The sequence below is a fragment of the Neoarius graeffei genome, chromosome 18, assembly GCF_027579695.1.
Source record: "Neoarius graeffei isolate fNeoGra1 chromosome 18, fNeoGra1.pri, whole genome shotgun sequence".
In the NCBI taxonomy this organism is placed as follows: Eukaryota; Metazoa; Chordata; class Actinopteri; order Siluriformes; family Ariidae; genus Neoarius; species Neoarius graeffei.
In genome coordinates, this window is record NC_083586.1 from 49,325,276 (window position 1) to 49,350,958 (window position 25,683).

Genomic DNA, 25,683 nt, shown 5'->3' on the forward strand with positions numbered 1-25,683 from the left:
TGTGTCCCGATGACATTTTTTATGGTCCCCGGGACATCAGGACACCGTTAGTTTCGAGCGCTGCTTACGCGAAAACATAAAATAAGCGTTTTTTGGCAAAAATGAACCTCATGGTGCCACCATTAGACTTTTGAATATGGTCAAAAAATTTTACAGGATGTCTTTATGGGTGAAAAGGAACACCCAAACAAAAACGCATCAGATTTTATGAAAGTGAGGGCAACTGATGCACCCTAACCACCACCATGCTTTACTGTGAAAATGGTATTCTTAGGTAATAAGCAGTGTTAGATTTTGTGTTGCTTGATGAGACACACAAATAAATAAATAAATAAATAAATAAAAAATCACATTTCAGTTCCGGGTTGTAACACGACACAATGTGGAAAAGTTGAATGTGTGTGTGTGTAAACTTCTGCACACAACTGTAAATTGCTTTGAAGGCAGTAAATGTTTTTGTTCTGTATTAAAGGATATATTTCTTGACATGGCAGCTCCACAATAAAGTATGCACACGTCAAGTCAAATTTAAATTTTTTAAAATTTACTTATCTTCACAGGACTAGTTGGAAAGTAAACTCAAGACCAGAATCACAATGATGATATTCCTAATACATAAAACAATTCACAGTGACTAACAAACACGTATGTGTATTTTTCAGTCAGAAGAAGCAACCAAGGGTCACCGGCGAGAGTATTTCCTGTTTTCCAGGAAGTCAGAGTGATATGACACGCAGACTCGTGGGTTTTGAAGTTGGAAAAAAAAAAGGAGACTTGGGTAGTGGGGCATTTGTAAACATCTTCTGACTGGAAGCTGGACCAGTCCAGTGAGCTTTCAGTCTGATGTTTGCAGTTGCAGGCTGCCACATGACGACACGCATCCTGGACGCATGTTTGTTTGAGCGTGAAGAAAAAGACACACTTTACCTGTTCTATTCACAGATACACTGCCGTTCAAAAGTTTGGGGTCACCCAGACAATTTTGTGTTTTCCATGAAAAGTCACACTTTTATTTACCACCATAAGTTGTAAAATGAATAGAAAATATAGTCAAGACATTTTTCTGGCCATTTTGAGCATTTAATCGACCCCACAAATGTGATGCTCCAGAAACTCAATCTGCTCAAAGGAAGGTCAGTTTTATAGCTTCTCTAAAGAGCTCAACTGTTTTCAGCTGTGCTAACATGATTGTACAAGGGTTTTCTAATCATCCATTAGCCTTCTGAGGCAATGAGCAAACACATTGTACCATTAGAACACTGGAGTGAGAGTTGCTGGAAATGGGCCTCTATACACCTATGGAGATATTGCACCAAAAACCACACATTTGCAGCTAGAATAGTCATTTACCACATTAGCAATGTATAGAGTGGATTTCTGATTAGTTTAAAGTGATCTTCATTGAAAAGAACAGTGCTTTTCTTTCAAAAATAAGGACATTTCAGAGTGACCCCAAACTTTTGAACGGTAGTGTAAAACGTAACTTCTTCAGAGCCACCATTGAATCTATCCTGGTTTATGGGTCAACTACCTGGACACTTACCTCCAAACTCCAATCTTCACTCGACGGTGCCTTTACAAGAATGTTAAGAACAGCTTTAAATATCTTCTGGGAAGACCATCTAACAAATAAAGAACTATATGGATTTATTCCCCCCATATTAGCAACCATCCGGGAGAGAAGCTTACAGTTTGCTGGCCACTGCTGGCGCAACAAGGAAGAGCTGGCAAGCGATGAGTACTAATCCCATCAAGATTGGCGTTGCTACACCCTCCTACGATACATCTGTTAACCATTTTAATAATTACGCGATAACATTGAAGAAATTTGCAGAAAACCACCAGGTCGTTTTCTCAAACAAACCAGCGCTGACGTAGGATTCAGAGGGAGGCGTCCCGCACGCGACGTCACGAAAATCAACGTTTGCCGGGAAATCCAAACGCCAAGTTTTTTCAGAGGCGGACCAATTCGTCTCAAATGGCTTGATTTCAACTGAATTTTTCTGGTATTGCGCAAGGTAAAAAAATTGCACAAAATGCGACAGATATTTGACCAAAGTTTAATATAAAATAGGAGAATTACATTGATCTTGCTCCTGAATTTACCCGTGATGTGCACTTTAAAGGAACAGTCCACCGTACTTCCATAATGAAATATGCTCTTATCTGAATTGAGACGAGCTGCTCCGTACCTCTCCGAGCTTTGCGTGACCTCCCAGTCAGTCAGACGCAGTCAGACGTGCTGTCACTCCTGTTAGCAATGTAGCTAGGCTCAGTATGGCCAATGGTATTTTTTGGGGCTGTAGTTAGATGCGACCAAATTCTTCCGCATTTTTCCTGTTTACATAGGTTTATATGACCAGTGACATGAAACAAGTTCAGTTACACAAATTGAAATGTGGCGATTTTCTGTGCTATGGAAAGTCCGCACTATAATGACAGGCGTACTAACACCTTCTGCGCGCTTCGGCAGCGCATTGATACGGAGCTCAGATGTAAAAATGTCACTGGTCATATAAACCTATGTAAACAGGAAAAACGTGGAAGAGTTTGGTCGCATCTAACTACAGCCCCAAAAAAATACCATTGGCCATACTGAGCCTAGCTACATTGCTAACAGGAGTGACAGCGCGTCTGACTGACTGGGAGGTCGCGCAAAGCTCGGACAGGTACGGAGCAGCTCATCTCAATTCAGATAAGAGCATATTTCATTATGGAAGTACGGTGGACTGTTCCTTTAAGACCTCATTTACTCCTGTGTTTGAAAATATCCGTCTACCTTGTTGCACTCTTACCACTAGAGGTCCATGACATCAATACAAGCCCAAGATCCATCATAGCCAACCGTGGTCTCGCCTGTACGTCCTTTCCATCGAAATATATTCAAGGAAATGCGTTTAATTTTTAAACTCTTACTTCCCACCTTAAACGTTTCCTGATTTGTCTCGTCCATTCATTGTGGTCACATGACAGCCGAGACTTGATGACAATCAGTGATACTGGTTTATATTTTCAACCATTTTATTGACCAAATTGCTTTTTAAAAATACACAATAAAACAAGAACAGAAAAGACTGGACATGCGTGTCAATGATGGGTGATCTAATTAAACCCGATTAGTTGGGGGGAAAAAAAAAAAATTAATGAAAATTTTCCAGACGGATTTTATTGCAGTCCTCTGCGTGTCTGATTGCGATTCCGTTACGAAGAAGCATTTCTACGTACGGTGGCCAGAAGGAGTCATCGATCGTCACATAGGGCTCGTGAGGAGTTTCCAGGGTTTTGTTTGTTAATTGCTGCATTAGATAAGTAGAATACATCATGATTCGGACATAAGGCACTTCTTATGATTAAAATGTTAACTTTAAAAATATAAAATGGCTGACGTGCTGATGTACCTCAAGGATCTCGCTCAGCGAGATCAGGTTTGCTCCGTAATCTGGAACAGCACCCTGGAAGAACACACAAAAGAATGATGACTGATGTGATGAGTAGCATGCTATAGATGCACAATGGTGTAACATAGGGGAAAAAATTAAAAATTCAGGTTTTGATTTTATGTACTGAAATAACTATTAGGCACAATTTTTACAATATCTATATAAATTAGTTGTTTTTACCCATTTTAACCTTGAAATCAGCATTTTAATGATTACCCATAATGCACTGTTTATCGCGCTAAAACAAGCAAAAACGTCATAAGACAGTGGAAATACTACCTTTACTACCTTCACGTGGCGCCTTTCTCGATCGCACGTGCCTAGAAGCGTACCTTCTAGAACATTCCTGGGTGGTCACGGACTGTCACGTAGCCTAGTTCGGTTGTGAAACTCGCTAGGATGGAGTATTTTCGCGAGTTTAGTGGCAAACTTTTGCGCTGCAGTTTCTCTATTCTCGAAATTTGTAACCTGAAACCCTACAAGAAATGTTTCATAATGTTTGGGATTTTGAAAAATGCTTCTAGCAAGTTTATTTCGCTGTATTTTTCCGTGAAACTTGGCATAAATCATCCTTAAGTGATGAGCATGACATTGTTATTTTGGCCTGGGTCACGGAGTTAGTTGGAAGCGGGAGAAATGAGTTTCTCAACTACAGCAGCACTTCTCACCATAGATGGCTGGCGTGTTTCACAGCGTTTGGGATTTACTAAATCGACTAAATCTCTAGATCTACTGAAGCTACGAGGATATAAATCACCAGGATTTTAATTTACTGGGTGAGAAGTATTATATTTTTTTTTTGAAAGGTTTATTCGCGCTACAAGTCCATAAAGTTGGAATTGTTCGTGAAGGGGTTAGTTAGATTTTGGTAGCGTGACGCGCACAACAAGCAAAAGAAAAAACAAATTTTCTTCCGAATTTCCTTGCTTTATCAAAATGATTTTTTGATACATTAAAAGACTGTTTATAATATTTAAGCGATTTTTTATTATAGAGAATATTTGATCAAAACTTTCAAAACAGCATTCAAAGTGATTTTTCACGGGTGTAAATGTTACGCGTGACGTCCATAATTACGTTAAATTCTATTAAAGGACCCATGGCATGGTTGTTTGTTGATGCTTTAAACGGGCTCGTGGAGGCTTCCGGATGTTATATCCGCAGCCTTTCTCGAAATGAACCCTCGGCACGTAGATATAGCCTCCCGAGAGAAAGCCCCATTTCAGCGCTTTTCCCAGTGCGTCGTTTTGCTAATGAGAAGCAGGAGGCGGGGAAGGGTAGAGGGTGGGGGCGGGTCTTATCATTAATATTCATGACACGTAAACGTGTTACCTCTGATTGGCTAACAGCACTGTGACGCTACCTCCAGTGGGTCAGAACAAGCGGATGTGGGTGTCTTACTATGGCGAGAGAGAAGGAACAAACCGCGAAGGGAAAAATACCGCGCGCTGACGTCATTAAGGTGCGACGCGAGGAAATAAAATAAATTCAACAAATGTTTGGGTTTTTACTGAACAAACAAACAAATAAAATGAACGAGTGACTTAAAAAAAAAAAAAGAATGTGGGTGTCTTTGTAAAAACTGTTTTGATTGGCTATTATAACAGAGCATGCTGCGTGCTTTTTGGTTTTGTAGCGCAGAGTACCTGGCTAACTGCAGGAAGCGGTTAGCTGCACAGCTAATGTAGCCATTGCAAGGCTAACGTGGCACCGATTTTAAAACACAGCAAAACGACTTAACAGTTATACACTTACTTGTTCGGTGTTTGTGGCTGATGCGGCAGGGATGCTTGGTACGGACCCAGGCTTCAGTGACAGTTGATGTGCAAAACCTGCCCTGTACTGTCCCAAGTTGTGGAAACATTCATCAGGAAAATGCTTCCGACAAACATACACCGTCTTAGGTAGACTCGACGGCGTATTATTGGAGTAAATAAAATTAAGCCACTGTGTCTTCAGGGGCTCTCCCGTCGGCAGTAAAAACAGACTCCTTTCTGTGCTGTCACATCCATGTACAGCGCAATTTCCATGTTTCGCTCGCTTAGGTGATGCCATGTTGTTGTGTCCTCTATGGTTTCCTCACTACAACCGGGCGGGGCAATCCATACGGTGGGTGGGAATCCAGAGGGGGGGTGTGGGGATCATCTCCCTTGCTGATGTCGGCAAGGGAAGAGCTTATCAACGCGCCGTTTTGACGCGCCATTCTCAAATATTGGGCATAGTTTGGTTTACACATTATGAAATTTCTAGCCACTGGGGTGACTTAAGAAGGTCAGAGGAACTCATTTTAACGTTAAAAAACCTCAAAGTGAAAATTTCATGCCATGGGACCTTTAAAAATTCTAGATTTGTGCTATCATTCTGGGGTTTTGCTGAATAATACTTTAGGGAGTTCTCTTACAATGCTGAAAATTCAATGAGTTTTGGTGAAATTCTAGAGAAAACGCGCCTGATGGCGATTGGGCTCACACAGCGTGCTACTCATATAAATCAAAGTCTCCTGATGATACAGCCTGAGGGAGTAATAAGGAAGCACACCTTCTTTTTCTTGGTGCCAAGTGCTTGTTGATTTGGAAGAGGAAAATGTTCGGCTAACACGTCGCTCAGAGTCTCCATGAGGGTGCTGTGGTAATCCTTCACCTGGGTGATTTTTCTCTTCATGTCCTGTAAAACACTGGCGAAGAACAGAAGGGAACTGAACGCCAAATTAACCGTTACGCCTGATTCAGGACAATTTGGTCTCATAAAATCACTTTCTCTGGTAGACTAAAGCCCTCGGATTAAGAGGATTAGGAATTATTGCGACAGTTCCACGGCTGCCGCCACATTTACAAAAGCATGTAAAAGCGTCCTACCCAATATGCGACACTCAGATTGTTTGAACAGAGCTCTGATGGGTTTACCCGGGCTTGGTACATTTTTTTGAACAGGTAAGATCACAATCACACTCGAGTATAGACCCTTTTCAGTCACATGACCTTCGTAAACGCGACCACCATTTTGGACATGTAGCGGACTTCGGCTCGAATTGGTTTGAATGCGAGGAAGGCGACAAACGGAGAACATACAAGAAAAAGGAGCGAGATGCAGAAAACACCTTCGCTATCCAGCGACGTAGGGCATTTACAGGACGAGCAGAGGGAGAAATAACAACAGTAACGACACATTAGCAACGCCGTACAGAAATAACGGTTTATGGCACAGACCCTTTCAGTTCTCGCTCATCTAGCTGCTACAATGACTGCTTAGACTGCAACAATAATACCTAACACACATTTAAGTATCCGTCGTAAAGACGTGAAACTCGTCGAGTGACGAGTGTGTTCATTGATAAGCTAACACAATCTAAAAGTAGACATACCATCACACTGCCCTGGCGCTGTGTACAGTTTACCTTCTACGGTTTGTGCACTCACTATTTGCCATTACTTTCTCCAACCGTTGTGACAGATTACAGGGAACGGCCTGGATTTAAGAGACAAATACATGTTCCTCTTATTTTGAACACTTATTTGTAGGCAGTGCTTAATTTGTAAAGTGGGAGGTCCCGGAGCGCAGAGGATGAGCGGCTCCGGTGCGGAAAAAAAGAGGGGGGGAGGGGGGCGCGGCGCTGCGGGGCATGTTTTGTAATAACACTGCAAATTAAGTTCATCTGCAGATATTTTGTGGATGTCGTTTCATGAGAGAAATCACCAACAAGACAGATATCAAAATCAGACATTAACACTAAATAAACTTGCATTTTTTTTATTTAATTATTATTATTATTATTTTTTTGTTACATAGTCAAAAGAGGTGTCGGATCACCAGATCCAGTGTAAATAGCTGCCGGAGCCAACGCCCGAGGTTCCGGAGCACGCTCCGGCTTGCTCCCCCTCAAATTAAGCGCTGTTTGTAGGACACTGCCTCTGATCTGTCCTACAGTCTACCAACAGCAAAGGAACACAACGCTAGCTAATGTCGTTAGCTAATATTACTACAGAAGAACAAAGAGGTTACAATGGGTTATTTTAGCCTATTTGGTTACACACTCGCCGCCACAGAATGTTAACAGCAATGTAATGCCTTTTCTGGCTAATTTTATTCGTCTTACCGCCAACAAAGTGGTCACTACACAAGCGCTGGTATGCCGAGGGCTGCCAATCTTTCCTGTTTATGGCCGCTATCCATCTTCTCTGTCGGGATCCGATAAAATGATAACCCTTGCCTTGTTTGTTGATGGTTACTACATCCAGGTGCACAACAATATAGTGGCATGATGGAAGTCTTGCTGAAAATAAACACTTTCTTTGCTGCCGTTCCTCAATGCTGGCTGTGGTAAACTACTGGTAGTACACGTCCAAAATGGCGGCCGCGTTTGTCGTGACGTCACGTGAAAAGGGTCTATACACTAAAACAAACAGACAAACTGCGACCGAATGGGTGACTTTTCCGATTTCATTTCAAGCATCTACAGTGGTGCTTGAAAGTTTGTGAACCCTTTAGAATTTTCTACATTTCTGCATAAATGTGACCGAAAACATCATTCGAGTTTCACACAAGTCCTAAAAGTAGATAAAGAGAACCCAGTTAAACAAATGAGACAAAAATATCATACTCCGTCATTTATTTATCAAGCAGGTTTGATACGTGCGATCTGTCACAAGCAACAAGTAAACAGATAGCTGTCGCAAATATCCGCACTCGAAGCAATTTCTGGCATGCGTCAAAAAAGTTGCGCGACGGAAAATCGCCCGCGTGCCTTTATATAGACACGTCCACAAAAACACGCAAGTTAATCAAAAGAATTTTAATTCTGAACCAGTTTGCTGTGTTGACAACGCGTGTCTAGTTAGCAGGAAAACATTGACAGTGACATCATCGGAGTGATCCGCGGTCGCTGGATATGAACAGATCGGGCGCTCTGATTGGCTACTCTACTACTAGGCTATCAGCTCATATACCATGAGTAGAGAAAAAGAAAATGGTGGAGCGTGTTGCTAACGATATAAAAACCTCTCTTCGAAAACAACCCCCCCCCAAAAAAAAAAAAATTATGAAATGAAAGTATTTGATGGGAAGAACTTTTTTTTTTTTTTTACATTTTTCAAGAATTATTATTATCGCATTTTTCACAAATTGCTCCTGTCATTTCGCCGGTTTCTTTACATTCCAAGCAGAAATTATTTTGTCGGACGTTTTGTATAAAAAAAGTTATTTATCGAATTTGCAAACAATAAAAATAAAAACGCTCCGTTCCTCAAAATCCAGTGACCATGGATAGAATAAAACAGTTATTCGACTCAATCTCGTCGTACGTGGATTATAGCCGACTCGGTGCTACGCGCCTCGTCAGCTATCAGCTCATGTACGACTCGATTTTGTGGGATAACATAATTGTGACCCCTCACCGGATCCAGGGACACATGTCGGCCAAAACGAATCAGAGATAATCGCAAAAGAAGCATTTTTTTTCGAAATTTGTGATTTTTGTTTTTTTTCCATCATGTGCAAGTTGAGATCTTGAAGAATGCAATCAGTATTTCAGATAATAGATTGTTTTGTTGGAAAAGCATACATTTTTTGTTGCAAATTGTCTCGTTTTTGTCAGGACTGTAGCCTGCTGGGGGGTGTGGGTAAATTACCATATGGGCCATTCACATGATGATTTAAGTCTTTTGTTTTTTTTTTTCGCGAATCAGCTGTATGATCCGAGCTGAGCGCATGGCTACTTAACTGCATACAGGCGTGTAATTTCACTATGGAATGAGTTACTAAACAGAGTGCAGAGGAGCCCCGCGAAGCAAACAGACACACAGTATTTACATCGGAGATCACCATTTCTAGCAAAAAAAAAAACAAAAAAACGCAACCTCGTTTTCCAGATTGAATGGAATACTTGAATGATTGGATGATACACGGACCATTCTAGGATTACATTCCATCGGAGGCATTGGTGTGTGCAAGGCGCCGTTTCTCTTTCTGATGGGGTAAGTTTATTAATCTAAGGCTGTGTGGTTATTTTTGCATGTAACAGAGAGTGTTGTGGTTTGGTTAAGCCTAGATCACAACTGGACGTACAATTTTTTGGCCGTGCGATTTTTGGCGTTTCCCCAAATCGCTGCGTTTTTTTTTTTTGTTCATGGAGAAAGACGCGCGTTGGCCGCAAGTTTGTCTTGCAACCTGAAAAAAACGTAAGCACCCGTAGAGTTTGTTTGACATGACAACGAACCTCTGCGGCCGGTCTGCGGCTCGAAAATCAGCACATCACACGCGCGCTCTCGTGCTTTTCACACGAGTGCTCTCGTGCGTTTCATGCGCGCTCTCCGTGCGTTTCTTGCATGTAGACCGGCCATAGGAGCACATACGGCCGGTTGTGACCGAGGCTTTACATGAAACTAGTGTTGTGTTATCATCATGCTATCTTTCTTTCTTACGGTGTGAGTAATTTTTCAACCACAAAACGTTAAAGTATACTTTAGGACTTATTTTTGTACTTCATAATTGTGTTGGGCATACTTTGCATGGAAGGAAACTTGACGTGGTGATCTTTGTTTACATGAAAGTAGTATCGTGCTAGCTCGTAGGGGGTAGGGCTTTCCTTAATGTCATGCAAATGAGCACCATTATGTGGCCGCCCTACACCTAGAGTAGCGGAGATGGAAAACTTTGAGGGCAATTTTCTCCCTTTTCTGTTTTAAGAAGTATACACTTTCAAAAGGCCACACATTCTTCAAATATTGTCAGATCTCCACATGGAAGGCATCATTGGAAAGCTTAGAAACTGTACTTTCTGAATCTGTCAATAACTCAAAATGCCCCCGGGCAGACATGTGTCCCTGGATTCTGTGATCTGCGACAATTTTGTCCCTCATCAAAAAAATTCCCGTGCAGGGACTGGCCAAGGATGGCTCATGTGACATAAAATAGTTCCATCATCGATTAGACACTGTATCTCGTGACTTCAAAAATTTAAAGGAAAAAAAAAAAAGGATATGGTGTGAGTCAGTCATGGTATATCCTGGATATACCATGATCTGACGTCACAATTTCGAGCTATCCGGCCGACTCGAGTCACAGCTGTGGCTTCGCGAGCATTTCTGTGTGCGTAGATCTCTGTCGTGATCATGCCTCGCAAGGCAGACGATAGCATGAGTGAGTTTATGCTGAGATCCAATCTTAACCCTTTTCCAGGCATGAGAATGAAAAATATTTAAAAAGTCTGAAAAAACCAGGGCAGGGCCCATGGCCCAGGGGCTAATGATTTTTGGCTATTTTATTTATTTATTTTCTTTATTATTAGACAGGGAGATGATTATTAGACAGGGAGATGATTATTAGACAGGGAGATGATTATTAGACAGGGAGATTCTTTTGTGTAATCTGAGCTGAAGTGGGTTTTGTGCTTTGGTTTTTTGGGGCGCGCGCCTGCTCTCTCTGCCATGTCGATCCTGTAGGCTGCACTGACTCAGCTGAAAACTCCGGTCCTTGAGAAAAGAGATAAAAGCCCGCCCACACTGAAAGCTGATTGGCTTATTTTGCTGAGTAACCCAATCAGGATGCTCTTTGTCTGGCATGCGCTACATGAACAAGCGCACAGTCTCCCTCGTGCGCACATTCTAAAGGCCTCTGTATGCTCGTGCGACAAGGCTTTCGCAGATAGCTTTTCGCAGACAGTTGTAATTTACCGTTGAGCGGGGAGTAATAGGCGTGCGCGATGTTATTAACCGGCACAACGCAAGAGGGCGCGAAGTCGCTAGGAGTAGTTGGTGGGTGTGGTTAGTGGAGTGTTTATCCTCCGGTTACTTATAATGACTAGAACTTTTTTTTTATATAATGACTAGAACTGGAGTCGTATAGATGTACGTACTTCCTCAATCAACCGCTCTTCGTGCTGCTCCATCTTCGCTCGTGTTTTTAAAAATGCCGGTCGTGAAAACAAACCAAACCGGGAAAGTAGGGAAGCGGAAGTGCGTGTACAGCGGATGTAGAGTGGACCAATCAGAGCCCTCTTGTCTGCGACGCTGTCTGCGAGGCTTCTGCAGTGGTCACAATTTTTGGGAGGTGCGCGCAGAGCGTCTGCGGAGGTGGGGGGGGCTACGCAGACACTGTCTGCGACGCTATCTGCGAGGACTGGGTTGTCAGCATAAATTGGCCTTAAGATGCGTGATGCAGACCTTAATGTTGCGCGCGCGCACGCTCAAAAACGATCATTTTGGTCTGAAAAAGTCGGAAATCCGCCGATCGGCGGAAAATTCTCATCCCTGCTTTTCGTCTGGATTTTTTTAATGAGGGATATAAAAACAAATATTCCATGCACTGAGAATTATGGATTCTCTTTGTGGCTGCATAATTTCAACTGGAGTCTCTCAGTGCTTGGTATATTTGATGAACGTGTCACTCAGATCCGTGATGCATTTCGTATGAAAAATGAGTTTTTCAACACGAGAAGGCAAACCTCACATCTTCAATCCAATGTGCTTCTTTTTATTATACAGACACGCTCACAAACAAAAAAGTACCCGAATTTATCAAAAGCAATTTATCGATTTCCTCACGAGTGACATCTTCAGATTTGTGTCGCGATTTTGGTTCTCCGTGTGAAAAATACGAGTTGCGCATTTCCCAGTAAAACTCTCATGTCCATGTAATATATCTGATTACGACTAAACACTGATAACATTCCTTTACCTGTGTTCGGACAGCTTCTCATTTTCCTCACGCAAAGTCACGACTCGTTCAGTCACTGCACTTAGTACCTCCTTCTTCTCTTCCAGCCACGCCTGCTCTCTAAAAACAACAACTGTTAAATATCTGATGTTTGTAGATAAAAATAAGAACAGTAATGCAATAGTAACAGAGCGACGGCTACAATTATCGACACCTTAACCATCTTTTGGCCGTTGCAAAAGTAGAAAAGACTTTCAATCCAGAAATCGTGCATGAATAATTACTCAAACTTCCGCTGGGAAAAAATGAGTTGATTCCCGATTACTTAGTGCATCAGATCACATGACACCGTTCCACAATTATTGACACCTTTGTCCATAATCAATCATCGACATCCAGATGATTATTTTAAAAAAATAAAATCAGTATGTGGTATTAAGTTAAAGGTCCCATGGCATGACATTTTCACTTTCTGAGGTTTTTTAACGTTAAAATGAGTTGCTCTGACCTTCTTAAGTCACCCCAGTGGCTAGAAATGTCATAATGTGTAAACCAAACTATGCCCAACATTTGAGAATGGCGCGTCAAAACGGCGCGTTGATAAGCTCTTCCCTTTACTATGTCAGCAAGGGAGATGATCCCCACGCCCCCCCCTCTGGATTCCCACCCACTGTATGGATTGCCCCGCCCAGTTGTAGTGAGGAGACCATAGAGGGAGGACACAACAACATGGCATCACCTAAGTGAGCGAAACATGGAAATTGCGCTGTACATGGATGTGACAACACAGAAAAGAGTCTGTTTTTACTGCCGACGGGAGAGCCCCTGAAGACGCAGTGGCTTAATTTTATTTACTTCAATAATACGCCGTCGAGTCTACCTAAGACGGTGTATGTTTGTCGGAAGCATTTTCCTGATGAATGTTTCCACAACTTGGGACAGTACAGGGCAGGTTTTGCACATCAACTGTCACTGAAGCCTGGGTCCGTACCAAGCATCCCTGCCGCATCAGCCACAAACAGCGAACAAGTAAGTGTATAACTGTTAAGTCGTTTTGCCGTGTTTTAAAATCGGTGCGTTAGCCTTGCAATGGCTACATTAGCTGTGCAGCTAACCGCTTCCTGCAGTTAGCCAGGTACTCTGCGCTACAAAACCAAAAAGCACGCAGCATGCTCTGTTATAATAGCCAATCAAAACAGTTTTTACAAAGACACCCACATTCTTTTTTTTTTTAAGTCACTCGTTCATTTTATTTGTTTGTTCAGTAAAAACCCAAACATTTGTTGAATTTATTTTATTTCCTCGCGTCGCACCTTAATGACGTCAGCGCGCGGTATTTTTCCCTTCGCGGTTTGTTCCTTCTCTCTCGCCATAGTAAGACACCCACATCCGCTTGTTCTGACCCACTGGAGGTAGCGTCACAGTGCTGTTAGCCAATCAGAGGTAACACGTTTACATGTCATGAATATTAATGATAAGACCCGCCCCCACCCTCTACCCTTCCCCGCCTCCTGCTTCTCATTAGCAAAACGACGCACTGGGAAAAGCGCTGAAATGGGGCTTTCTCCCAGGAGGCTATATCTACGTGCCGAGGGTTCATTTCGAGAAAGGCTGCGGATATAACATCCGGAAGCCTCCACGAGCCCGTTTAAAGCATCAACAAACCACCATGCCATGGGACCTTTAACAAAACAGTTTTTATTTAAAATTTGTTTGACACGAACTGATATTTAGTACAAAATATCTTTTATAGAAATATACGGATGTCGGTGTTTAGGTAAATGAGGAAGTAATTCTAATGTTTGTAAACAAATAAACTGATAAAGTTTAACGTGCGTCAGAAAATCTGTGTGTTCCACTTTAAGTATTTTCGTAGATCACATTCTTGTTAATCATTCGTTGTTTGTATTAATTTCTAGTTTTGTAGTTTACCAGTAAATGTCAACAGGCGACTGAGATTGTAACCGCATGAAAATCCAGGTCAAAGGTCGCATCTCATTCCTCGAACCAAAATATAAAATGTCTCCTGATATTGTAATATATGTGGTAAAGATTTACAACAAACTGGGAAAAAAAAAAAAATTCTGAACGGAATCGAAAAATCTGAATATTTCAAGCATGTAATTTTTATACGCTAGGAATTTAATTCTGGTCTAATTCTATTTACTACAATCGAATTCCAAATACTCTATAAACATTCCATTCTGTTATGAATCAGGAAAAAAATTATAAAAATCACAGCACTTTTATTTATTTATTTTTTAAAAAGTACTTCATCGACTTCAACAATGCTACACAAAGATCGATCCGTAACGGTTGTAAACGTCACTTAATTCCACAGGGTGTCGATAATGGTGGACACCGGTGAAAGTGATCACTATTATCGACACCTCACGTGACTTCTCAAACGCGCGTTTAGATACAAAATGGTGGCTGTCGAATGAAAGAGTCAGAAACAAAGTAGGTTTCGACGAAGAGATCATGAAATATCGGTGAATTTGATGAGTAAAAACATGTCCATGAGCTTTCCACCATGCTTACCTGCGACGATGATAACGTCCGGGTTTTCCTTAAATTGCTGATCGTGCTCGAAAAAAAAAATTTCCATCTCAGGTAACGAGCTGCGTCATCAGACGACAAGGTCAAAGGGCGAGGCGGGTCTTCTGGTTGATTAATTAACCAAATGATAGCTGAGTTTCAGTTCAAACAGTTTTGTAAAACTGTTTATTGGTAAATCTGAAAAGGTGTCGATAATTATGGACTGTCGATAATTGTAGCTGCTGCTCTAGTCATGTTTGCTCATGTAAGTAATAAACCACTTAGGAGTGCACTGCTGTAGGAAAAACAAATCAACAAAAATACTTGTGCGATGCGTCCCATCATGTAGCAGAAGTTGATTATTTAACAACAACAGCGTGCCCTGAAGTGTTTTATTCCTCTTATACCACAGTGAAATTTCAGCGATTACAATTAATGAATGACGCTTGATAATTTTCAAACAAAAACGATTTGCGTTACGGATAAACCGTACTGCGCAATGCTCCGTCCTGAAAACTGGGACGCCTTCCATAAACGTTCGTAAAAATCTCCTTGCAGAAAAATTAACAATTGTAATTTTTTCTTTAATTAACACATTTTGAACCTTTTGTTCCTTATTAGCCTTATATTACTGTCATCATGCCCCGGGGCCGGCGAGGGCCTTTCTGTGTGGAGTTTGCATGTTCTCCCCGTGTCCGCGTGGGTTTCCTCCGGGTGCTCCGGTTTCCCCCACAGTCCAAAGACATGCAGGTTAGGTTAACTGGTGACTCTAAATTGACCGTAGGTGTGAATGTGAATGGTTGTCTGTGTCTATGTGTCAGCCCTGTGATGACCTGGCGACTTGTCCAGGGTGTACCCCACCTTTCGCCCGTAGTCAGCTGGGATAGGCTCCAGCTTGCCTGCGACCCTGTAGAAGGATAAAGCGGCTACAGATAATGAGATGAGATGAGATTATTGTCATCATCATACTTGTGATACAAGTCTAAGGGCCCGGTCACACCGCCCGAACTTTGCTGGAGCGTTCCTGGAGCGGTGAAAAAAATTCATCACCGCTCGTAACCGTTCACCACCATTTAACAAAAGTTGGCCCCCGTTAAAGCAACGCCGTATACGCTCGGCCACCGCTGATGTTTCTCGAGGGGCCCTCCTACCGCTCCGAAAGTTTTGAGCTGCACAAAATATTGCGAGCGGTGAGGAGGGGGCAATTTTCCGCCCCGGCAAAGTTCACCCCCGCTCCACCAACGCCCAGTCAAAGTTTGGAACCGCTAGACGCAAGTTCGTGGACGCTTGGGTCCGCTAGGCCAACGCAGAAATCTTGAACGCTGGACCACCGCTGCTTCGCCAGCGTTGCCCGGGCGGCGATTAAACGTTGCACAAACTTCGGTGGAGCGGTTGTAAGCGTTTTACGAGCGGACACGGGGTTGCTGGAACGGTGTCGGGCGTTGAAGCAGCTACCCCCGCCGAGCCAAAGCCCGCATGCGCAGAACGCCGCTATACCAACGCTCGCGTCACCGCTAAACCAACGCTCGCTACCGCTAAACCAACGCTAAAGCAACGCCGGCTTCAGCGGTGCACCACTAAGCCAACGCCCGTGTTTTCGATTTTTTTCCCATTTTGTGCGCGGTGACGAGCGTTGTCGAAATTCGGCCCCCCCTCCCTACCGTTCAAGGAATGCTCCAGCAAAGTTCGGGCGGTGTGACCGGGGCCTAACGGAGACCGAGTCAAAGCTGCTGTTCGAAAAAAAAAAAAAAAAAAAAAAAGACATTTTGATCAATCGGATTCAAGAACTGAACAGCACTGTGGTAGAAGGGTCGGAAATGTGAGGATTTGTAATGCTACTGAAGAGAAGGACACCTTTGCAAAAGGTCTTTCAGTGAATCCCGCTTTGCTTGGGAGCAAGAAAGGACCATCTTCAGCTGACTGTTGATTCTTTGCAGCTAGATGATGAGAAAAAAAGCTGATTACAAAAAAAGTCTAAAAATTAAAATAGAAACTTTTTCTGATGAGGGCAGCTCACCTCTTCCTTCCCCATGGCCAATAAAATTTCAGGGTTTGTTGATAGTACTGTGAAACAGAAACGCAGAGGTTATACTGGTGGTATATTGGGATGATTTGTTGTTCCCAGAAACATTTTATTCCCAAATCTCACCCTCGCTTCAGTGGATAAGCTCACCTGGATCCTGCAGGTTTGTATTTTCTAAGAACTGCTGCTGTAATCGGATACCCCTTTTCCACCAAATCAGTTCCAGGGCTGGTTCAGGGCCAGTGCTGGTGCTGGTTTACAACTCGTTCAACTTGTGAGCTAACTGCGAACCAGTTTGCTTTTCCATAGCTCACGGTGCTAAGGGAAGCCACGTCATTACATCGCTGTATACGTCAGTTACGTCGCTACGTTTGCATAAACCTTGGCGCGAATATCGAAGCAAAAACAACACGGAAGCAGCAGCAACAACAACAACAACAACAACAATTAAAGCCGCAAGCGGCCTCGACGGGCCCTCGCGCCAGCGGCCAAGGGGGGCGGGGGCATGCGTCCCCGCGAAATACCTTCCACAGCTTCTTCGGCAAGAGACATTACTCCCGCAATGGCGACAATAAACAGAATTGGACACATGGCAACGAGAGGGTCTCGCACTGTACGGTCCCCGGGCCCTAATAATAATAGCGCCCTAATAAGGGTCTTGTAAAGAGTTTGCTTGGCAAGTTTGACAAATCAGAAGCTGCAATATCATTTCTGCCATAACCAGCACCCCCAGGGGCGAAAGTGCACAAAATTAGGCGTACATGTCAGGTGAGCTATGAAGAGTTTGCGTATGAAGTTTGATGACAATTGAGTAAATAGAAGATGAGATATAGATTTTTGAAGAATAAATTTTTTGGTTTTTCCCATGTCAGTAGGTGGCGCTATGCTGTACATGAGCGATTATGAGTTGGAAAAATAAGTGTCTACAACAGCAACGCACTATCACAAGGTAGTGGTGTGAAGGAAAAGCATTATGGAATTATTTACCAAAAACCCGTTTTGGAGCAATTGCGTCGGCCAAAAACAGTGCCCCCCATGGACGAAAATTCCCAAAATGTGGTATACATGACATGGGAGGTAGGAAGAGGGTGGCCGTGAAGTTTGACCAAATTTGAGGAAAGACTGGAATTTTTGCCCAAAAATAGCGCCCCCAGTGGCGAAATATCACAGAAAGTGGGTAACATGTCAGAAGCCCAATGAGTGATCTGCGTGTGAAGTATGAGCAGTTTTGAGCAAGCAGAAGATTTGTTATGAATTTTTAAGCATGTAAAATGTTGCATTGAAAAATGATTGACGTATAACTTCTGAACGGTTTATGCTACGTGAAACGTATTTAGTAACTTTTGTCAGCCATGTCTGTAGATGATGTGTATCAATTATGGTGACATTGCTATGAACGGTCTAGGAGGAGTTGCGCCGTCTTCGTGGCCATGCATTTCGCACAAAAGTGAAATTACCTCACTTCCTGTTGGGCGTGGCTAATGCATTGGCATGACATTTTTGTCCGGCTTAGTGAGATACATATGCGTACCAAATGGCATGCCACTACTACAAAGTACATGGCAACCAGGCACCTTAATGCGGGAGGCCAAAATCACAGCGAGTTAGGGGGCGCTATAGAGGCCCTGAGGCCCGCCTGGATCTGGGCTTCTGGTTCTCATTAGCGGTGGCAGTCTAAGAAAAAGGAGCCAAATTTCGTGCGTAGTCGACCATGGCAAGCGCCCCAATAAGGGTCTTGTAAAGAGTTTGCTTGGCAAGTTTGACAAATCAGAAGCTGCAATATCATTTTTGCCATAACCAGCACCCCCAGGGGCGAAAGTGCACAAAATTTGGCGTAGACGTCAGGTGAGCTATGAAGAGTTTGCGTATGAAGTTTGATGACAATTGAGTAAATAGAAGATGAGATATAGATTTTTGAAGAATAAATTTTTTGGTTTTTCCCATGTCAGTAGGTGGCGCTATGCTGTACATGAGCGATTATGAGTTGGAAAAATAAGTGTCTACAACAGCAACGTACTATCACAAGGAAGTGGTGTGAAGGGAAAGCATTATGGAATTATTTACCAAAAACCCGTTTTGGAGCAATTGCGTCGGCCAAAAACAGCGCCCCCCATGGACGAAAATTTCCAAAACGTGGTATACATGACATGGGAGGTAGTAAGAGGGTGGCCGTGAAGTTTGACCAAAATTGAGGAAAGATTGGAATTTTTGCCCAAAAATAGCGCCCCCAGTGGCGAAACATCACAGAAATTGGGTAACATGTCAGAAGCCCAATGAGTGATTTGCGTGTGAAGTATGAGCAGTTTTGAGCAATCAGAAGATTTGTTATGAATTTTTAAGCATGTAAAATTTTGCATCGAAAATTGATTGACGCATAACTTCTGAACGGTTAATCCTACGTGAAACGTATTTAGTAACTTTTGTCAGCCATGTCTGTAGATGATGTGTATCAATTTTGGTGACATTCCTATGAACGGTCTAGGAGGAGTTGCGCCGTCTTCGTGGCCATGCATTTCGCACAAAAGTGAAATTACCTCACTTCCTGTTGGGCGTGGCTAATGCATTGGCATTACATTTTTGTCCGGCTTAGTGAGATACATATGCCTACCAAATTGCATGCCACTACTACAAACTATATGGCAACCAGGCACCTTAATGCGGGAGGCCTAAATCACAACGACTTAGGGGGCGCTATGGAGGCCCTGAGCCCCGGCCAAGTTTGGGCTTCTGGTTCTGAGTAGCGGTGGCAATTCTCGGAACTGGTGCCAAATTTCGTGCGTTTTCGCCCATGGCAAGCGCCCCGAAAATGGCCCAACAGCGGAGAAAAATAAAGAAGAAGAAGAAGACGGAAGAAGAAGACGACGACGGAAGAATAATAATAGTGAACTCTTACAAGAACAATAGGGCCTTCGCCCATAGGGCTCGGGCCCTAATTAAAGCCGCAAGCGGCCTCGACGGGCCCTCGCGCCAGCGGCCAAGGGGGGCGGGGGCATGCGTCCCTGCGAAAAACCTTCCACAGCTTCTGCGGCAAGAGACATTACTCCCACAATGGCGACAAAGCACAGAATAGGACACATGGCAACAATAGGGTCTGGCACTTCGTGCGTTGTCGACCATGGCAAGCGCCTCAATAAGGGTCTTGAAAAGAGTTTGCTTGCCAAGTTTGACAAATCAGAAGCTGCAATATCATTTTTGCCATAATCAGCACCCCCAGGGGCGAAAGTGCACAAAATTTGGCGTATATGTCAGGTGAGCTATGAAGAGTTTGCCGATGAAGTTTGATGACAATTGAGTAAATAGAAGATGAGATATAGATTTTTGAAGAATAAATTTTTTGGTTTTTCCCATGTCAGTAGGTGGCGCTATGCTGTACATGAGCGATTAAGAGTTGGAAAAATAAGTGTCTACAACAGCAACGTACAATCACAAGGTAGTGGTGTCAAGGAAAAGCATTATGGAATTATTTACCAAAAACCCGTTTTGGAGCAATTGCGTGGGCCAAAAACAGCGCCCCCCATGGACGAAAATTCCCAAAATGTGGTATACATGACATGGGAGGTAGTAAGAGGGTGGCCGTGAAGTTTGACCAAATTTGAGGAAAGATTGGATTTTTTGCCCAAAAATAGCGCCCCCAGTGGCGAAACATCACAGAAATTGGGTCACATGTCAGAAGCCCAATGAGTGATTTGCTTGTGAAGTATGAGCAGTGTTGAGCAATTAGAAGATTTGTTATGAATTTTTAAGCATGTAAAATTCTGCATTGAAAAATGATTGACGTATAACTTCTGAACGGTTTACCCTACGTGAAACGTATTAAGTAACTTTTGTCAGCCATGTCTGTAGATGATGTGTATCAATTTTGGTGACGTTCCTATGAACGGTCAAGGAGCAGTCTTCGTGGCCATGCATTTCGCACAAAAGTGAAATTACCTCACTTCCTGTAGGGCGTGGCTAATGCATTGGCATCACATTTTTGTCCGGCTTGGTGAGATACATATGCGTACCAAAGGGCATGCCACTACTACAAACTACATGGCAACCAGGCACCTTAATGCGAGAGGCAAAAATCACAACACGTTAGGGGGCGCTATAGAGGCCCTGAGGCCCGCCTGGATCTGGGCTTCTGGTTCTCATTAGCGGTGGCAGTCTAAGAAAAAGGAGCCAAATTTCGAGCGTTGTCGACCATGGCAAGCGCCCCAATAAGGGTCTTGTATAGAGTTTGCTTGCCAAGGTTGACAAATCAGAAGCTGCAATATCATTTCTGCCATAACCAGCACCCCCAGGGGCGAAAGTGCACAAAATTTGGCGTATATGTCAGGTGAGCTATGAAGAGTTTGCGTATGAAGTGTGATGAAAATTGAGTAAATAGAAGATGAGATATAGATTTTTGAAGAATAAATTTTTTGGTTTTTCCCATGTCAGTAGGTGGCGCTATGCTGTACATGAGCGATTATGAGTTGGAAAAATAAGTGTCTACAACAGCAACGTACTATCACAAGGTAGTGGTGTGAAGGAAAAGCATTATGGAATTATTAACCAAAAACCCATTTTGGAGAAATTGCGTCGGCCAAAAACAGCGCCCCCCATGGACGAAAATTCCCAAAATGTGGTATACATGACATGGGAGGTAGTAAGAGGGTGGCCGTGAAGTTTGACCAAATTTGAGGAAAGATTGGATTTTTTGCCCAAAAATAGCGCCCCCAGTGGCGAAATATCACAGAAATTGGGTAACATGTCAGAAGCCCAATGAGTGATTAGCGTGTGAAGTATGAGCAGTTTTGAGCAATTAGAAGATTTGTTATGAATTTTTTAGCATGTAAAATTTTGAAGTGAAAATTGATTGACATATAACTTCTGAACGGTTTACCCTACGTGAAACATATTTAGAAACTTTTGTCAGCCATGTCTGTAGATGATGTGTATCAATTTTGGTGACATTCCTATGAACGGTCTAGGAGGAGTTGCGCCATCTTCGTGGCCATGCATTTCGCACAAAAGTGAAATTACCTCACTTCCTGTTGGGCGTGGCTAATGCATTGGCATTACATTTTTGTCCGGCTTAGTGAGATACATATGCGTACCAAATGGCATGCCAGTACTACAAACTATATGGCAACCAGGCACCTTAATGCGGGAGGCCAAAATCACAACGACTTAGGGGGCGCTATAGAGGCCCTGAGCCCCGGCCAAGTTTGGGCTTTTGGTTCTGAGTAGCGGTGGCAATTCTCGGAAGTGGTGCCAAATTTCGTGCGTTTTCGCCCATGGCAAGCGCCCCGAAAATGGCCCAACAGCGGAGAAAAATAAAGAAGAAGAAGACGGAAGAATAATAATAGTGAACTCTTACAAGAACAATAGGGCCTTCGCCCATAGGGCTCGGGCCCTAATAATAGTGAACTCTTACAAGAACAATAGGGCCTTCGCCCATAGGGCTCGGGCCCTAATAATAATGGCTGACTTCGTGTTTGTACAGCTGCTGCTTCTCGTCGCTTAAAAATGGCGATCTTTTGCGGTCTTGCTATTGTTGTTGGTCTTAACAACTCCGCCCCCCCGCTGACGTAAGCGGTTCTTTCCTCTGGCCCAGCAGAGAGTTGGTGCTAGCCTGGAACCGGTTTTTCTGGCCCCAGAGCCAGTTCTTTGTCAGTGGAAACAGAAAACCCGGTTCCAAACTAAGCACTGGCCCCGAACCAGCCCTGGAACTGCTTTGGTGGAAAAGGGGCAAGAAAGACTGTCCTGTGCTCATCCCAGGACTCACTCACAATCTGCTCAAACCTCCTTTTCCACACTTATTACTGCTCGTCTTTACTGTTCTCCACCTGCATACTGTAAGGATTTATAATTCCACTCTCTGGTGTCATCCAAAAGAGCTGAGTTTCTTGCTCATGTCCTCTCAAGGAGTTTTTCCTTGCCGCTGTAGTACTCGAGTCCGACTCGTGACTTGATTTGAACTTGAGCGCTGAGGACTCGGACTCGTGCATTAACTGCATTCGGATTTGTAAATTGGAGACGAGGACTTGGATTTTTTTCTTTATTTTTTTGTAACATGCCATAATAATTTGGCATGAGATATTTATATCGACACTCATTTTTGGACTAATTTCGTGCAAGAGTGTCACGCCTGCACGCCTTGGCGTGTGCATCAGATAGACTCTTGGGCACGCGCCGGACAGCGCACGCGCCAAGTGGACTCTTGTGCTTTCGCCGTAAACAACTCGCACCTGTACAGGATTAAAGTGCATATCATGGGTAAATTCAGGAATTTATGGAATCAATGTAATTCTCCTATTTTATATTAAACTTTGGTCAAATATCTGTCACATTTTGTGCAATTTTTTTCTCTTGCGCAATACCAGAAAAATTCAGTTGAAATCAAGCCATTTGAGGCGAATTGGTCCGCCTCTGAAAAAACTTGGCATTTGGATTTCCCGGCAAACATTGATTTTCGTGACGTCTCGTGTGGGACGCCTCCCTCTGAATCCTACGTCAGCGCTGGTTTGTTTATGAGAAAACGACCTGGTGGTTTTCTGCAAATTTCTTCAACGTTATCGCGTAATTATTAAACTGGTTAACAGATGTATCGTAGGAGAGTGTAGCAACACCAGTCTTGATGGGATTAGTACACCTTGTTTCCCAAAAGACCGGACAATGAGAGAGAAATAGGAGCGCTTGGTCTACACAGGCTGTGCACTGAAACTGCAAAGCTCGTGCAGCCTGCTGGCGCTTCCGCAGATAACGTCACGAATCTGGCTTCAGACTCCTTTGGGATTTTTCCAGATGTGTTTTGTTATTTTATTTTTTTCTGCTGTAGACAGATGGCCTTGTGCAAAATTACCCTTCTGGATGAGTGTGTAAAGGGACATTTTCAGATAAAAAAATTAAATTGGTCCAGGATATGCACTCTAAGACGCAATCAGCACGCCTATTTAAAAACTCTGAAAACGCACTTACTTTGCGAAGTATTGAGTTGCATTGCTGACACGTTACTGAGCCTTATTTCCTTGTTTGGTTTCCTGATTTCCCGTTTCTTGTCTTTGATGGCCTGTTTGTGCCTCGCTCAACCCATCGCCCGTTTCACGATTTTGCCTGCCGTTCTGGATTGTTTACCGTCTTCACTTGTATTAATAAACACACCTTCTGCACTTACATCCGTCTCCCAGCCATCTCTGACAGAATACTTCACGCTCCCTGACAAAGAGAAGCACATTCACCTGTTCATACTTCATGTTCAGGAACAAACTAACGTTAATGGCGCTGAAACAGCCACCGTCAGATGGTGCGGTTGGAGTCTTGCTCTTGGACTTGACTCGGATTTTTTTTTTTAATGACTTGGACTTGAACACTGGGGACTCGAGCTTTAGCGACTCGACTACAACACTGCTGTCACCTCTGTCTTGCCCAAGATCTAAATTTACCCCTGGATGTCTGTAAAGCTACTTTGTGGCAATCTCTACAGCTAAACATGCTACACAAATAAAACTGAATTAAATCATGACTTACATTTGGGTTCCATTTCTCGCCACTGTTCCACCTCAGTCATGATGGCATTCAAACGATTCATTGTCTGCCAGGATTAAACGGATTCAATGGAGAATTATTCACTTTGACTTCTGCTTTACATGCTGAAAATGTACGCTATAATGTTGGAGTTGCACAATATATTGCTTGTTCAACTTTATCACATTATTGCCTTTTATACTGGCAAGACTGTCATCGCAGAAGCTGAAAACAAACTACACTAAAGCACACTAGATTTAAATTGTGATCATCAGGGCTCGACATTAATGGTAGTCCGACTGTCCGGGACAACTAAACGTTTGGTCTGGACAAGTCAAATCTGCATCTGCCTGTCCGACAGGACGAGTTGAATATTTGTTGAAAAATCACCATTTTTATAGCAATTATTGGAGAATTACATCTATAAAGTTCCAACAATCCCTTCAGTAATCCGGCCATTTTACTGTTTATGAAATTGCAGGGAAGCAGAGTACAGCAGGTGCGTGCATAAAAATAACCACATTGTAATATCTAATTACAGATTGTTATACTTCATCGAAATTGGAGAAATGGCAAATCAATCAAATACCTCAATAAAAATATCTGTGGTGAATCTTCATTTCATTCAGACATTCGCTGTAGGTTTTTTTTTTTGGTATGGTTGACATTAACCATCGCAAATGTCGTAAAATATTTCACGACAGTGCCAAACTCAGTTTGTTTTCGTTCACAACGTGATTCTGTCCCTCTTATGTCCAACTGGTTTTCTTTCGGTTTCATTTCTTTAAATTAATTAATACTTCAAGTTTTACTGGATTCTTCTTCTTCCGGCTGTTCTCGTTAGGGGTCGCCACAGCGGATAATGTCCCTCCATCTCCTCCTGTCCTCTGTCGCACCAACCGTCCTCATGTCCTCCTTCACCACATCCATAAATCTCATCTTTGCTCTTCCTCTTTTCCTTCTACCTGCCAACTCCATCTCCAGCACTCTTTTCCCTGGATCTTTCCTCTGTACGTCTCCAAACCATCTCAATCTCGCCTCCCTCACGTTATCTCCAAGCCGTCCTACATGTCCTGTCCCTCTAATATTCTCATTTCTAATCTTGTCCAACTTTATCACTCCCAGTGAGAATCTCAACATCTTCAGCTCCGCCATCTCCAGTTCAGCCTCCTGTCTTTTTGTCAGTGCTGCTGTCTCCAAACCAGACAACAATCGCTGCTCTTACTACTGTCTTATACTGGATTAATCAAGATTTAACTTTATTTCCTCCAGAAGTTTTGAGTTTGGGTGAGTATAACTCTTAAAACTGCAGATCAGGTAATGGGTTAGAACAACACACACACCATAATGGGGCTTTGGATAGTTTTTGTTTATTGTTCCAGTTAAAGCTGGACTTTTATTGAAACACATATATCATTAAAGCACAATGATCACAACTAGACTTGCTTTTTGATAAACTCTGTTAAATCACTTTCCATTCATTTAACTAGTAAATACAGTGGTGCTTGAAAGTTTGTGAAGCCTTTAGAATTTTCTGTATTT

General features: G+C 43.0%; 1 protein-coding gene across 2 annotated transcripts in view; it reads right to left on the reverse strand.

Annotated features, from left to right (window-relative positions):
- Nucleotides 1–3,003: 3,003 nt before the first annotated feature.
- The window catches only part of cenpk (centromere protein K), a 39,969-nt gene continuing 17,289 nt past the window's right edge, over nucleotides 3,004–25,683 (reverse strand). For both annotated transcript variants that reach the window (XM_060898964.1, XM_060898965.1), the window contains exons 4-10: nucleotides 24,145–24,208; nucleotides 16,645–16,691; nucleotides 16,482–16,564; nucleotides 12,111–12,209; nucleotides 5,979–6,114; nucleotides 3,399–3,452; nucleotides 3,004–3,296 (exon numbers count right to left, since the gene is read on the reverse strand). In XM_060898964.1, coding sequence (XP_060754947.1) covers nucleotides 3,141–3,296; nucleotides 3,399–3,452; nucleotides 5,979–6,114; nucleotides 12,111–12,209; nucleotides 16,482–16,564; nucleotides 16,645–16,691; nucleotides 24,145–24,208 — 639 coding nt within the window. In that variant the 3' untranslated portion in view covers nucleotides 3,004–3,140. The remainder of the gene's footprint in view (nucleotides 3,297–3,398; nucleotides 3,453–5,978; nucleotides 6,115–12,110; nucleotides 12,210–16,481; nucleotides 16,565–16,644; nucleotides 16,692–24,144; nucleotides 24,209–25,683) is intronic.